The sequence below is a fragment of the Schistocerca nitens genome, chromosome 4 (genome assembly GCF_023898315.1).
Source record: "Schistocerca nitens isolate TAMUIC-IGC-003100 chromosome 4, iqSchNite1.1, whole genome shotgun sequence".
NCBI lineage: Eukaryota > Metazoa > Arthropoda > Insecta > Orthoptera > Acrididae > Schistocerca > Schistocerca nitens.
Genome location: NC_064617.1, coordinates 774,207,760 through 774,223,698, shown reverse-complemented (window position 1 = coordinate 774,223,698; position 15,939 = coordinate 774,207,760). Strand labels below are relative to the sequence as shown.

The window sequence follows — 15,939 nt, the reverse complement described above, 5'->3', positions numbered from 1 at the left end:
GTCACCTGCTCCTGTATAATAGGGGTGGACACTGAAGAGTTGCGTGAAGAATGGAAAAATATGGATGTCGTGGAAGTACAAAGCTATGTGAGGAGAATCAATGGCACAGTGAAAACTCTGCAACATTCATTCTTATGTCCAACACTTCAGTTACCTGAACATATTCTTGTAGGTTATGTCTGTCTTGAGGTTCAACCATTTGTTCTCAACCTAATGTGATTCTTCAAATGTCAATGATTTCATCATACCACTATATCATGTAACAGTTGGGCCACGTGTGGAAATTGTGGAGGCTCCCTCACAAATCTGGCAATTCTTGTACACTTTCTTCAAAATGTATGAACTGTGTTGGGGATGACTCAGTATGGATCAGAATGTGCAGGGTCTACAATGAGGAAAGGAAAATCCAGGAGGTGAAAGCTACAAGACAAGTAACCAATGGTGAAGCTAAAAAAAAAACCTTTTAAAGCTATGCAACCTCCAATGTTTGCTGCTTCTTTTGCTTTTTTAAAAGTAACTGATATACCTGCATTAAGAGCCTACCACTCATACGGGAAGGACTATGTTATTGGAGACAGGGCTAATGGTGGTGTGGCTGTTTTCATCCATGTCAGATGCCTCTTCTTTCCTCTTTTCTTATCACAGCCACTTCTTACTGAATCCTTTCTTGGGGACTGGTCCTTCGATATTGCATTGTTGGTGTCTTGTCTGATTGCTATATTCAGTAGAATGGGGTCCTCCAAGGCCCTGTACTTAGTGTCACATTGCTTGCAATCACTATCAGTGGTATCTCCTCTGCTGTCGGGAGCCCTGTTAAATGCTCTGTTTGTGGATGACTTTGCAGTCTCCTACTGTTCCTCCAGTCTTACAATGACAATGAGGCAACTACAGCTGACCACCAGAGGCTTGAAGCTTGGGCCAATAAAATTTGTTTTTGGTTATCACTGCAGAAGACTACATATGTCAATTTTAGCCATGCTCTGTGAAGTTTCAACCAACCAGAGCTCACAGTGGGGGACGTTTTACATTTTAAGAACACTGTGCACTTTTTAGGCTAACTATTTGACTCAGAATTAATCTGGCTACTGCACCTGAAAGACCAGCAGACAAAGGACTACAAATCATTGAATATTTTAAAATGCCTCAGTAGAAAGACACGGGGAGCTGACAGATCCACTTCCTGCAGTTTTACAGGGCATTTGTTAGATCACAGTTAGATTATGGCAGCATGGTTTATGGAACAGCCCTTATTTCCTGCTTCAAGATGTTAAACACTTAGTTTGGATATCAGCTGATGCCTTTTGGATCAGCCCAATTTGGAGTCTGTGTACAGAGGCTGGTGAACCGCCGCTGTGGATTTAGTGGTGTTTCCTGCTGGCTCACCAGGTCCTGAAAATCTCAGCCTTGCCTCAGTCATGGACATTTAGTGCAGCAGTCCACCCCAACTTGGAATGGTTGTTCAGGAATTGGCCCCATGTGACCAAGCCACTGGGGAAACGTGCTACTGACTGTCTGAAGGATCTGAATATGTCAGACCTCAGAATACACAGCCAGGGGTGGAACTAACTGTCACCTTCGCATCTTCAGAAGCCTAAAGTGATTTTAAGTCTCGTGCAGTACAAGACAACCTGTGCTCTAGATTATGTTTTTACAACTCTGTTTTCTTCAATTTTAAGTATTTACTACTGTTTTATTGTTTTTATACAGATGGATCCCAGCAAGAGAATGTCCTGCCTTCTGCAAAAATTAACAGATCATGGAGTTGTATGGCATTATGATTACACTGGAGTGGATTTACAAGCATCACAGTACTAGGTTTCTCATCTATTCTAAACTCACTCGGTGTGATGTAAACAGTCCACCAAATGTATTCGATAGAACAGTTGATTCAGCTCATCCATGATTCCTTACAGTGGCTCCAACACTGTAGCAAGCTTGTGTTAATTTGCTAGGTACCTGAACATATCAGGATACAGGGAAATGACAGAGGAGTCAAAGAAGCATGTCGGGATGCTGGTGTATGTTGATGTGCCATCTGCTTGTATGCCATTATCTCATTATCTAACAGACAAATCATGTTACTGGAAAATTGAATGATTGGAGGTGACGGGAAACTATCGCCACTCAAATAGACCAAACAGGCATGGCAGATTTCATATCAATTGCACTGATGGAAAGCAGGAAATTGAATGATTGGACATGGCAGGAAACAAACTATGATCACTCATATCGACAACACAGGCATGGTAGACTGCATGCCAACTGCACTGATGGAAGGAAGTGCTGCTCACCATATTGCGCACAGGACATTGCCCTTTAACACATGGTTTCCTCCTCTGGCAGGAGGATCCACCCCTCTGTGAAGTTTGTGGTGTGGTACTTTCGGTTCAGAATATTTTTGCTGTGTCTGTCTCATGTACTGACATTAGCGCTGCCCTTGGTTTGGCTGGAGATCTGTGCACCATCCTTACCAATACTGACACCAGTGTTACATAGATTCTGAAATTTTGTGAACTGTTGGGCCTTATCCCTAAAGTGCTAGGGAGAGCAGGCAGACTTTAATCTGTTACAAAAACTAATCTGGATGTGAGGACAGTCTTTGTCAGCCCCCCTCCCCCACACGAATGACATGCTAACTTCTTGTCAGGATGTTGCTGACCATGCTGCTGAGTGCCCAGCATCTGAAAATCGTCGTCGTCGAACCCTACACACACCTGCTATCCTGCCAGCACACCTTCAAAGTCATTTCCCTTCTCTACTGCTCTCCTCTCTCATTTGCCTCTGTGCTCTTTCTGCACCTAACAAGCCGATATTTCTGTCCCCACCATGTCCCTGCCGCTCCCACAGGTAGCACTACCAACTTCCCCTATCTGTACCTTGCTACCGTGCTATCCCTCCCCCAATTTTCAACAATTTCTCTAAATCACTCCAGGCAAATGCCGGGATGGTTCCTTTGAAAAGGGAATATCCGATGGCCTTCCCCATCCTTCCGTAATTTGCATTTGTGATCCATCTCCAATACCATGCTGTCGACTGGGCGTTAAACTGTAATCTTCCTTCCTTCCTTCGTTCCTTCCCCCTTCCTTCCTTCCTTCCTATTACTCACCCCAATTGAGATCACTGATCACATTGGATGCAGTCACAGTTGAGGCAGAGATGACCGTGCGTGCGTGCGTGCGTGCGTGCGTGTGTGTGTGTGTGTGTGTGTTATAATATCTCACAGTCTGCTTTCATTGTGCCATATTACCTTTGTATTATGTGGCACTTCCATATATTCTCAAGTCTTTGAAACATAATTATGCATGAATGGAACATGTGTAGCATTAAATACTAGGTACAGTTTTCCCATTCTACCTAACCTATTCCTGGACTAGTTATTTTCTAAATTCTTTCGGGATTATTTTCTAATGTTTAAAAGGTGCTGCAGCCAGTGTTTCCATTCTCACTAATTGTTTACCAGTCTGTAAAGGGTAGTTTGTTTGGATGTGTCATCCAGCTGAAAAAAATTGCTGATTTCTGTGACTTTTCAGATTTTACAATAAATATTGTAAAATACACTCAACAACACACTCGGCATTTCTCTCAAAGACACAATTTTGTTTTCTCATTATTAATGATGTCAATTATTTATTGCTATTTAAACGCAAGGACTTCAATTATACATTCAAGAATTTGTGTCGTAGCCATCTTCTAACCACTTTTTGTTAAAACAATGATAAATCTGTCAGTTAAAGATACAGTACAATGAAAGGAGCAGAATTTAGTGTATCACTGGTAAGCGACATCAGAGTTGCCCTAAATTCATGTGAGGTTCCTAGCTTGCTAATTTTGTCTTATTACACATCTGTTGTGAACTATATTTTACAAACTGCAAAAAAGATCTTATAATAATGCTAGGAAACTTAAAAATTAATATTTCATTTTTAAGGGAATTACTAGGATCAACAGAGAAGAGGCGAAATCTTCAAACACAATTGAAAGAATCTGAAAAAGATTTGAATTCAGCTCTAAACGAGTTGAACCGTTTGAAGAAAGAACTGAGTAATCAGGTGGAAAAGAATGCATTGTTAACAGACGATATCAAACACCAGGAAGCAGAGAACAGAAGTCTACAGAAAAAGATAAAAAATCTTGAGGCAGCCATAGTATCACCCACGGCATCTCATCCTAGTCAGAGTGCTCTTAGGCGATTTGTAACTGAAAGCCCAGCGCCTAACACACTGAAGTTGTCTCACAACATTATTGAGAAGAGGAAGTCTACACTTGCTGAGGTATAGTTGCATTATTACTCTTTTCTGTTTCTAAGATAGGATTTATCGGTTTGTGTGAGTGTATATTTTTAACTGTTGACCACACTACTGGACTTAGTGATCAGGAGCTGAATATCACGTAATAGGAATTGATACGGGATTCTTGATAAACAGAAAATCTTTAGTGTATAGTAGTAAAGTAAATAGGTACAGTTATTGTTTTGAAATAATTTTTAAGTCTGACTAAATTTCGTGTAGAATTTCTCATATTCAAGTTTGCTTTTACATCTGTCTGCTTGGCTCAAAAGCTGAGTGCACACTTATGATGTACTATTATCTTTCCTTATTCTGTCTCTGTATGTCAAAAGGGTTAAATAACTGTGTAACCAAATTCTGAAGTTAGCTTCGTATGTGGTTGGGGTGAGCCACACAACTGTCACATTATCCTGTTACTCTTCTGTAAACTACGTATAATTTGATTAAACTGCGGGCAGGATTGTGGTTGGTGAAATGCAACGATGTTCTTAACACAAGCTGCATACCATTTAGTAACGAAAATGTATACAACCCTTGCTTAATACTATCAGAGCAACGACTGATTTAATCACTAGCTCTATCAAAATTACACTAAGTCTGGAACTTTATGAAGCTGTTCAAAGTTAAAGTTCAAAAATAGGTTGTGGATAACTTTTCAAAGTCTGCAAAGCTATGCAGAATTTTCCAAATCTGTGAAAGTGATGCTGCAGTTCAGAGTTAAAACTCCAAAAAGCTATGCAGAAATTTCACAAGTCTTTAACTGCTCCACTGCTCAGGATTTAAAGACCATAAGCACAACTGTCAGAAACAAGCCCTGCTTCCCGCTTGTAGGACAGCAGCCTACACCTGTATTCTGTGTTCTCTGATCCCTTTTAGTGCTGCGGGGACTGTAATCTGATTCCATGATGGGCTAGCGTTAGTCTGTTCACACATTTCAAAATAACAAAGAAAAACAATGAACAACACACAATTCAAAGTGTTTGGTAATGGTTACTGTCCAATTATTTGCTGAGGTTCACATAGTCGTAAACGAAATAGGAAAGGAAAAAAAAAAGTTAAAGCCCAACCTCTACCAGTATTTGATGAGACCACAGTTCAAAACACTCACCACCTAAAACTGCCATGTTAAATATGTGCACATAGTACGAACAATTGAACTATAACTAGCAGACATACCTTCTTTATTGTAAGACGCTAGGTCCAATGGCTGAGTTTTACATATTATGTGATGTGTATCTTGTACAGACCACTGAACAGCTCATAGTTGGCATTGCACCAGAGCATTTAGTACACTGATATGTCGTTGTGCTTGTGCCCTTTTTATTTTGCGAACATATTCTTATACACATTATCTTTGGAAATTGGGCTTCACCAGATGATGTGCAATACCAGTAACTGAAAACTGATTACATTTTTATTTTTGTGCAGAAAATAAAGCTGTTTCAAATGACCTCTGACAATAGTTCATCTGGATACCATTCGCTATAAATAGTCTGTTGGTTAATTTCATATTTCCACATTTTGAGGCAGAATTCACATCGATAATGCAAATTTCTCATGTTCTTATTTATTAGTGCAGGTTTTATTTATATGGTGACTGTGAAATAATGTGCAGCCTCTGAGTTTGTGCCATGGAAGCACTCTCACAACATGTGCTGGCCAGCAAATACCACTCTTCCTGGGAAAACCACTTGCAGCAACTGTTCAGGTTATCTGCTGCCCTTATGATAGCTGGCTTTCCTCGTGGCACCCATATTCCACTGATAACTGGGGCTGGTGTGTCAACTGCTGGTCAGGCAGAAAACTCCACACGCTACCTCACAAGCTATGCTCACCTGTGTCAGGACTCTCACCATGTTACCTGTCAAACAGTGCATGTCTAGGTGTGCTTGTCTCTCACATCTCACACTGCTGGTAATCTTCTACAGGTAGTCTCTCGTGGTGCAGTTAGGACATTCCCTCAACAGTGTATCGAGTGGAGCACTGAGGCCATCACATCTCGAACCCATCAGCACTTGCTGCCTGTAGCACATTATTGGAGTTGTATCCTATTTTTCTTGATGGCTGGCATGGTATGGCACATCTGTCGGGATCTGGGTTACAGCCAGATGGATTGCTGGGGGTAGCTGATACACCAGGGCCCATCCTGTTGGGTCTGGTGATTCAGTGGTATTCTCATAGCTCAGATATGCTACTTTACTCCCATCGACAGAGATAACATTGTCTCCCCTTTTATTCAATGTGTCAGTATCCTGTCACTCCTTTCTATGCCCGTGCAGGGGCCTTACACGGTGGTTCCAAAACCTTTCATAAAGAGAGACAGTGCAGAGAGACGTATTTTGTTCTGGCCTTGTCTGTGAAAATAAGTTGACTCATTTGTTGTGACATGAGGATAACATTAGTCATTTCCATTCCATCTTCTTCCTGAGATTTGTTAGGATTCCTGGTATAGTGCACGTAGGTGTGGTACACAGGAAAAAGAACTCACCCAGCAAACACAGAGGCTCATCATACATCAGTTGTTCTGCAGACCCCCTGACAGTTCTCACTCAAATTTCTGCCTAGTCTGAGCAGCAGTAGTGGAAATATACCTGCCCATTGAAAGTTAGGGATTGAGAGATGGTTCTGACTAGACAAAGTGTTTGCACCAACATTATTGATGATACTGTTGTTTCCAAATGTCAGTGGGAAACTGATCAGTGAAATTAAAGTACTTAAGCTGAATTGGTGGATAATTGTTGTGGGATTATGAAAACATGAACCACAGTGACTGGTAATTAGTATAAATGATGATGATGATGATGATGTGACCTTCAGTGATAAGGATGAAGTATTTCATGGCTGTGGAGCCAGTGAGAAGTTTGTATAAAACAGTCAAGAATAATGTTTTTCTGTCAGCTTTTTGGAGAAAGAAATAAGGGTTGCTAGGCTCCACTGGTATGCCACTGAAGAATTACACCCAGAGACCCACAGCATGGGCTAAATCATCTGAAAAGATCACCAAGGGGTTTTCGTGGTGGGATGTGTGAGCAGAACAACATGTGAGAGGCTCTCCTGATCTGCTTATAATGCATCATGTTGCTCATTATTCCTTGCATGAGTTATGGAACCATAGACGGTCAGTTAGGACACAGGGTGATGCTTGGATTTCTTCATTTCGAAGTTTGCATTGGTGATACAAGTTTATTGTACCTAAATATTGTCACAATTTACACTGTTGTTGGGGTTAAATACTGTTTTGGGGTGGCATTTTGTGCCCCTGTTGGGAATGGATGTCAGCAGCAGATACATTAACTCCAACAAAGATCATTTGTGTATAACAACAATTGAAATTCCTGGATGGAATAATATATAAAAGAAAGGAAAGGTAATCATTCACCAATAGCTGGTGTGTGGCACACAGAAACACAACACAGAAAACTATTCATAATAACTTTCAAGCTCTTGCTCTTTCTCTAGTAGAACAGGGTGTATAAGACCTGGGACAACTGGGAAAACCCTGGAAATTTTTTCATTTGGGAGAAAACCGGGAAAAACCCAGAAATTTTTTTAGAATTCTGGGAATTTTTCACTCTCTTACTTCTAAGTTAACTTTTCGTGATTTTGACTGGTAAGAACTGATACTCTAACAAAGGATTTTACTTTAGCCTGCTACTGTAGAATAATACTGTGGCAATAAAACATAAACGAGACAGAAACACCAATGTAAAACTTACAAACAAAACACAGTGTGCACATAAGTGCTCACTGACAGCAAAATGTGTCAAAGGCTTCAGGATGAAGTCTATGCAATACTTCACAGCTGCTTTCAATGAGCATGACGTTACAAATGTTTAATTTCTAACAGGTCACGGGAAAATATTCCAAATGATGGTTTGAGAAGCATTAATTTCAAAGTAAATTTCCTTTTGCACAAGATGAATTATGTTACGTGTGAAAGCATATGATGAATTTCTTAAATCACAGAGCGATTGACTCTCATTCAAAACTTAAAACTTTGAGGACGGGCCACTTAGAAGAATTTCAGGCCCAGAAGATAAGAAATTTATGTCATCATTTAAAATTTTACTGGCATGTTTGTGTTTGATATATCTTTTTCATTTTCTTAACTGTATTATATGTGGAAGCTTAGCTTTTCTTATAGCTGTGCTTCATGTATATTAATTTAAACCATAAACTTTTCTTGTTTGTTTATCTGCTCTACTTAACAGTGATGTAGCTACTGGCTGACTACATCAGGTGTCCTATGTTCTGAATATCTGCTTTCCTTTACTGGTGAGATAACGTGATGTGAGCTGTGTTCAGCTGAGAAAAGCACATCACAATCTGGACCTCAGTGCTTTGGAAACTAATGCGGTGTGTTTGGTAGAATTCGTTTTTATGTTTCCCTAATATGAAAATATGCAGCATACATGGTGCTGTGCATCAAACATCTTTCCAAAATGTGTTTTTTACTGGGTTCCATTTCCTAAAGTGCCGGTAAGTGGTGTCTAAAACCTTTACTGCTCAAGGAATTGATACGTTTTACTGTTCTGAGGGATATTTTCACCCAGGAAAATGTGTATTTTCACCTGGCAAACCTTTTTCCTCGTCCACATATAAACACTGTAGAAGTTCATGTATGCACATACACAACCACACAGACACCCAAACTCACCCGCCTGTGGCCACTGCGATAATAACTGTTAATTGTCGATAGCAAATGCCTGGATAGATGGAGGTGAGAAGGGGGCAGGGAGACACATGAGTCTAGGAGGGGGGGAGTGGGATATTGTGAGGCACATCTTTCCACAGATGACTTGGAGTTCAGAGGATGGGGCATATAAGAAGTAGGGAGAGGGGAGGAATGGAGAGGAAGATTGACTTGCAGAGAGAGACAAGGGAATATAGGAAGGTTGAAAAGAGGAGGGAAGGAGGGAGTCCCTCTTTTTGTTCCTCCCTCTTCTCCCCCCCCCCCCCCCCCCCCGCTTCCTTTTCCAGCCCTTTCCATTTCTTCCTTCCCTCCCCGTCACCCTCATCTCCACCACCTTCCTCGTCTCTCCTCCCCTACCTTTGCATCCCTTCCCTCCCTGGGTCCCTGCATCTTATAGAGTCTACCATCTGAATTCCTTTCGTCTTCTTGTGCAGTTGCTGAGTCAACTATAGGATGACGTGCTTCACACTATCCCACTATGTCCTTCCGTAGCACGGCAGGATGCAGTGGGGTGTCAAAATTATAGAAGACTCTTGGAAGGTGGTGATCCACATTCTTCTGGCGAAGATGATGCCACCAAAATATCATTAACATAGATCAAACAGAAGTCAAAGCTCCAGGGCACTTCAACAATTTATCTTTGGAAGATTTTTGTGGTGTTTGTAGCCCTTAGTGTGTGTAGAGGAATTCTCACTTTTTGTGTGGATTCTAAATGACAGCTGCACTCTAATCATAGTCCTTGACAGGACTCAGAGTGGGAAAAATATACAGCCACAAGATGCTACATAAAATCACAAATGTGGCACACTGTGTCTTGATCATAGATTGTCCATGCATTTAGTGCTCTGTTTGTTATCGCAATTCAGATGTCGGCTATCTAGCTTATTTGCCACTGGGTGCAACAGTGACGTGCATGTACTTTCTGACAGTCCTGCTTTGCTACCCTGAACCATTGTTCAAATGCATCCTTGCTGTTTCAAAATTTTTTGGGGGCAATACCACGGGTGAGGGACAATAGAACGACAAACTGTAGCCCATACATAGTACATTGTTCTGTAGGGTAGTGCTCTGGTGCACCAAATGGACAAATAATTGACAATTATAGTGGCCCTGTGACAAAATGATCTATTAGATCAGATCCATAGTGTGACTTAGATGGTTGGTTATAATTACTGAAGCTATTCACTCGTGTGGGTGAGGATTATGCACATGCGAGATCAATGTGAAGTAGCATATCCCTTTTTATTGTGGGCTGTGGGGTTAACCAGCCTTTACACACTCCAAAAACAGCAAGGTAGCATGCGAGATTGTCAAGCTATGATATCAGATCATCCATAGTGGTCCTATGTAGCAGGGCACACATAGTGGAGCCACAACAAATGTAGGAATCCATCTGGTACTCCTGTACCCAATGAAAGGTGGAGATAGGGAGAGCTGCTGAAAGATCTCTCTTGTGAGTGCATCTCTGGGGCATTTGTATGAAATCACTCACTTCAAAAGCAGCACGACTGCCTAGAAATGAAATGCTGTAATTACATTTCTTGTGTATTGTGTTATGCCAGCAGGGTGCAAAGGAAGGCACAACATGACATAATCCACAACACTATTCAGTCAGTCCAAAAAGTCAGTGCTTTGAAGGCCAAATGGGGCACTTTTATGCCTGAATAACACAAACTGTACATTACAAAATAGATTCACGTATAGTGAATATGAATTGACATCAGCTGTGTATGACACATGAAAATTTGTGGTTGTGATATGAAGATACAGACACTGTATGAACACAGACATTGTAACCGTCATTGATGTATCCGTGCCTCAAGGGGATAAATGACAATAGATGGAGACCAAGACTTGACTACCGTATGCTGTTTTAAATTCATATAGTTTGCTTTAGTCATGCAGAGATGAAGTCAGTTGCATAGGATAGACCAGTGTGGAGAGGTGCATCGAACCAGTATTTGAACTTAGTACAATACCAACAATAACATAATTTAACTTGGGGCAAAACTGTAATCATGAAAATCATGATGGATTACACATACACCAGTTAACCCTGATTCTTTAAAAAATTGAATTCTCCTGTAAAAATCAGTTTCAAATGTCTGATTACTTTACAAATGACGTAATGCGTTAAATATTTGCCTTTTACCATGTAAATGGGAAGAAAGGTTTGAAATTATACTTAAAGTTTGTTGGAAGTCACTAAGTGCTGGCATTATGAAACATTGGATGAATATAACAGGATAATTTGTGTGCCATTTAAAGCAAAAGCTAGTTTTTCATTCATCTAAAGGATTGATGTCGTATCTCCTGAGCTATATGTCGCACGGCCTGGCGGTTTCCAGTGATTAAAGGTGGCAGTGTGGTACTGGTGTGCAAGACTCACACTCCCCCTTGGCCATCGAACTTACTTGGAGTTGCTTCATCGATCTTCTTTTCAGGATAGCCGGTCGCGGTGTCCTGCACAACTTCTTCTCCAAAGATAAGCTGCTGCTTTGGAGGAATTTTTTATACTTTAAAAAAAACTCTGTACACTCAAGAATACTTTGAACTCAATCTCACTGTATTCTCATCACACTTAACAGTTTTCATACAACTACAACTTTTTTCATAAACTCGACACCTTCTGGTCCGTCAGAAACTATCACATCCATTTTTCCATAAATACAATCTACAAATCTCTTCAAGTTTAACAAGACAACTGTCCGGACCTTACAAAAGTAAGAGAACGAATGATATATATATATATATATATATATATATATATATATATATATATATATATATATATATATATAGAGGGAAACATTCAAACATTCCACGTGGGAAAAATATATCTAAAAACACAGATGATGTGACTTACCGAACGAAAGTGCTGGCAGGTCGATAGACACACAAATATACAAACAAAATTTCTAGCTTATATATATATATATATATATATATATATATATATATATATATAAACAAAGATGATGTGACTTACCGAACGAAGGTGCTGGCAGGTCGATAGACACACAAACAAACACAAACATACACACGAAATTCAAGCTTTCGCAACAAACGGTTGCTTCATCAGGAAAGAGGGAAGGAGAGGGAAAGACGAAAGGATGTGGGTTTTAAGGGAGAGGGTAAGGAGTCATTCCAATCCCAGGAGCGGAAAGACTTACCTTAGGTGTGTGTGTGTGTGTGTGTGTGTGTGTGTGTGTGTGTGTGTGTGTGTGTGTGTGTGTGTCTGTCCTTTTTTCCCCCTAAGGTGGGATTGGAGTGACTCCTTGCCCTCACCCTTGAAACCCACTCCCCCTCCTTACCTCTTTCCTGATGGGGCGGTCGTTTGTTGCAAGGGCTTGAATTTTGTGTGTGTGTGTATGTGTTTGTTTGTGTGTCTATCGGCCTGCCAGCACTTTCGTGTGGTAGGTCACATCATCTTTGTTTTTGGATGTATTTTTCCCACGTGGAATGTTTCCCTCTTATGCATACCTATCACTATGTGCACACTTTTCTCCCTCCATCACATGATGGTTCCCCCATTATCTTAAACTGTGCTCTTCCTGTTTGTGTCTTTGTGTTTCATTGTGTGTATGTGTATGGATAGTCGTGTAGCCTGATTCTTCAGCCAGCTTATGGAAAATAAGTTGAAGGTTATAGAAAACCATGGAAATTGAGAAGGACTTCAGCGATAGAAGCGTATGCGTATGGACAGAGGGGAAGAAAGACTGGCACTCGAAAGAGAAGTAAAAAAGGAAAAAGTAGAAATGGTTGCTAAGATCGAAGAAGTGAAAGAAGATAGCCCCAAAGACAGGAAACCCTTCCCACCCCCATTCCTCTAGGATCCCCACTTCACCGGTACTTGAGTGAGAAGCCGGAGGAGGTACGATGTTAAACGTCTCCTGCAGAACAAACATTCTCACCTTCACCTTTGAAGTCCCCGAAGAAAGATCTTAGCAACTTTTTGGAACGCCAAATGGTGAAGAATCAGTCACACTTATCTGTGAGGGTTGTGTGAACAGTGTGGTGTGTTTAGTGTTAACCTTGTGTACCTAGACTACCCACCCCTTTGAAAATCAATACAAACCCTCCCCATTCATATATCTCATCAAAAGGTATAAAATATTCTATAAAAAGTAGAAAACTGTGTATCACATCATCATAAGTAGGAACTATGTATCATATCATCATAAATATATAATTAGTTATAAATATATAATTATTCATATTACATCGTATCCTACAATAGTTTAGGCCCGAATCAGATCTAACTATATGCTAGGCAAAAATATGACCTAACTATATGCGGATTCGAGATCCTTCTTAACTAGAGCGAAGCACGCTGTCAACTCACTTTTACCTCGAGACTAGAGCAGAGCATGCGTTTGACTTGCATATTACGAGGCATTACCAAATGCTTCAGTCTTGACTCGATACAATAACAAATCCATCAAAGTGATTATATCACTGGGGATCCTAGCATCATTAAAACAGGTAAGACTGTGTATAATGACAAGATCACTTACTGCTACCTCCACAAGAAGCAGTATGACCTTGATATCAGTGATTTGCTGCAACTCTTACTTGTCCACCACGTCAAGATGAGTATGCTGAAGTACTAAACTATATGAAATATAAGAGGATGAGAACAGAATACAGGATAGTATAAGACGTGAAGAGAATTCGGTGTGGGCATACGAATATGGAAGTAACACCGAGCCCAACTCGGGATCCGACGGTTGTCACTCCGTCTGTTAACACAGGATGTTAACATCTCTGGGGAATAAGGTGACTCCGCCTGGATCCCATGGATCTGCTCTTAACCTTACTTGAGCAAGTGCAGACCAGAACTTCTCATTACATTTTGTGTGAAAGTCTCCCCTCAAGTAAACAATTACCATTTACTAGTCAATGCTACATACTGTGAAGCTACTCCTTTCTCTGCCTTATTCTGGATAAGTTTAAATTCCCTCCACAAATCATTTATGCCTTTTTTAGTATAATCTAGTCCCGACACTAAATGTGGTGGAAAGTTGTCTGTGTTTACCCTCTCGGCAACTCTCCAGTAGATTAGTTCATCTACCTGTTCCTCCAGACCGCTTATATTTATGGTGTCTGAGGTTGCTAACCTTTCACTAAAATTTCTCTCTAACGCATCTACATGAGTGTTGACCCCTGCAATTTGCGACTGGACAATAGGGATCAGTTTGTCTTGTTTTTCAATGATATCTTTTAAGGTATGTAATCTCTGTTTCACTGCGTTGAATGCAACATTACACACAATTTGAAATGACCATAACTTCTCATTAAATTCAGACTCTATATTGGTACACTTGCCCTCAATATCAAATTATAATCTCTGGATCAACTTCTGAAATTGATCAGCCTGCTTTTTTTTTAAGTCCATAAACATTTGATTCATTTGTACAGATAAAGAATTACTTAATTCATTCTTTAAATGTACTCATAAATTTTCCACTTTATCATTTAACACCTCAAATTTAGAATTGAAAGCTTCACTCTGTGCTTCTAGTTTTTCATTTAAAGAAACATTTTGATCACTTATTTCGTTCCTCAAAGAGGAAATTTGAGCAGTCGAAGTTACACTCTGTGCTTCTAACTTTTAATTTAAAGTAGTACTTATTTCATTTCTCAAAGAGTCCATTTGAGCAGTGGCGGCTACATTTTGCACATCTATTTTTTCACTTAACGAAGCATTCTGAGCATCTAATTTGATATTTAACTGAAGACTTAGTCCTTTAATTAAATTAGCTACTTCAGTCCACTGTGGCGTGACCTTAGTCACTGTCATTGCCAAGGCTAGTTCTACAGTTTCTGTATGTTGTTGTTCCTTCTCCATAGTCCTAATTTTTTTTGATGTCATAATCATTAAAAAAATTGCCTCTGTGAATAATGATCACCCTAGTTTACATTCAAATAGTTATTATCTTGAGCTCACCTGGCATAGGTTTGTAGGCTGTATCGGTGAGGTGTAGAAATGGCACCGGGGAACTGCATGGGCACCAGCAGTGTCAAACGTTGGTTGCAGGGTCGGCATTGGCGGCGGTGGGTGTGAAGTCAGCAACTCAAACAGCAACCAGCAACAATGGCGGGTTACTGTGACTGCGTCGGCGGCAGCTGGTTACTGGGCGTGTGAGGATTGCTTCCTCCGCACAACCAAATCATCTTAATTGAATCTTGCAGACCAATTTTTTCGTCTAATTATTATATGTTGTTGTGGTAACTCTCAAATTTTTCTCATCTCAATCATCATAAAAAAAAAAATTCCTCCTTTTCGTGTCCTGTTCACTTTGGTCCCCATATTTCTGGTGGTTTTAATGTGATGATTTACTTTAGCAGTTAATCTATCAATTACTCAACAGCTATTGTACACTTAAAGTGGACAAAGCAAGTATACGCACTGAGATTCTCTCGATCCTTTGACACATGAATATTGATGTTTAGTAAGTTCCCGTATGTTTTCTTAACTTCGGAAACTATTACGTACATTTTCAATAAATACGGTTTCGAAATTATCTCAAGTTTAACGTGACAACTGTCTGGACCTTATGAAAGTAAGAGAAGAATGAATAAGTAATTGTATCTTCTCTTCTTTCAACAACATTCAAATGTTCACACAAAAATGTTTGACGTTTCGTGGAGTACGGCGCGTTTATTCATGAGCTGAACGCGTAACTTCTTAGGCAGGCTCGGGGACTACCTGCCTGCGCCAATCATCTGTCCGATACATGTCTGTCCTGCACACACATGATTGTGGTGCAGTAGACACAGTTCTACTTTACTGTTCAGTCAATAATTAGGTGAAATATTGAAACTGAATTTTGTTGCCCCTACACTTAATCTGGCACGGGGTTCAGAATAACATTATAGTAACATAGATAAGCTAAAGTCATATATTATGTAAGTACAACCAGTGACTTGATTTAATTTGCATCTCCAGTTATGCTT

General features: G+C 40.2%; 1 protein-coding gene across 1 annotated transcript in view; it reads left to right on the top strand.

The window, feature by feature from the left end:
- Window positions 1-15,939, top strand: part of LOC126251628 (E3 ubiquitin-protein ligase TRAIP) — a 222,167-nt gene that overhangs the window by 125,616 nt on the left and 80,612 nt on the right. The window contains exon 6 of the mRNA XM_049952172.1: window positions 3,929-4,271. Within this exon, the coding sequence (XP_049808129.1) occupies window positions 3,929-4,271 (343 nt within the window). The remainder of the gene's footprint in view (window positions 1-3,928; window positions 4,272-15,939) is intronic.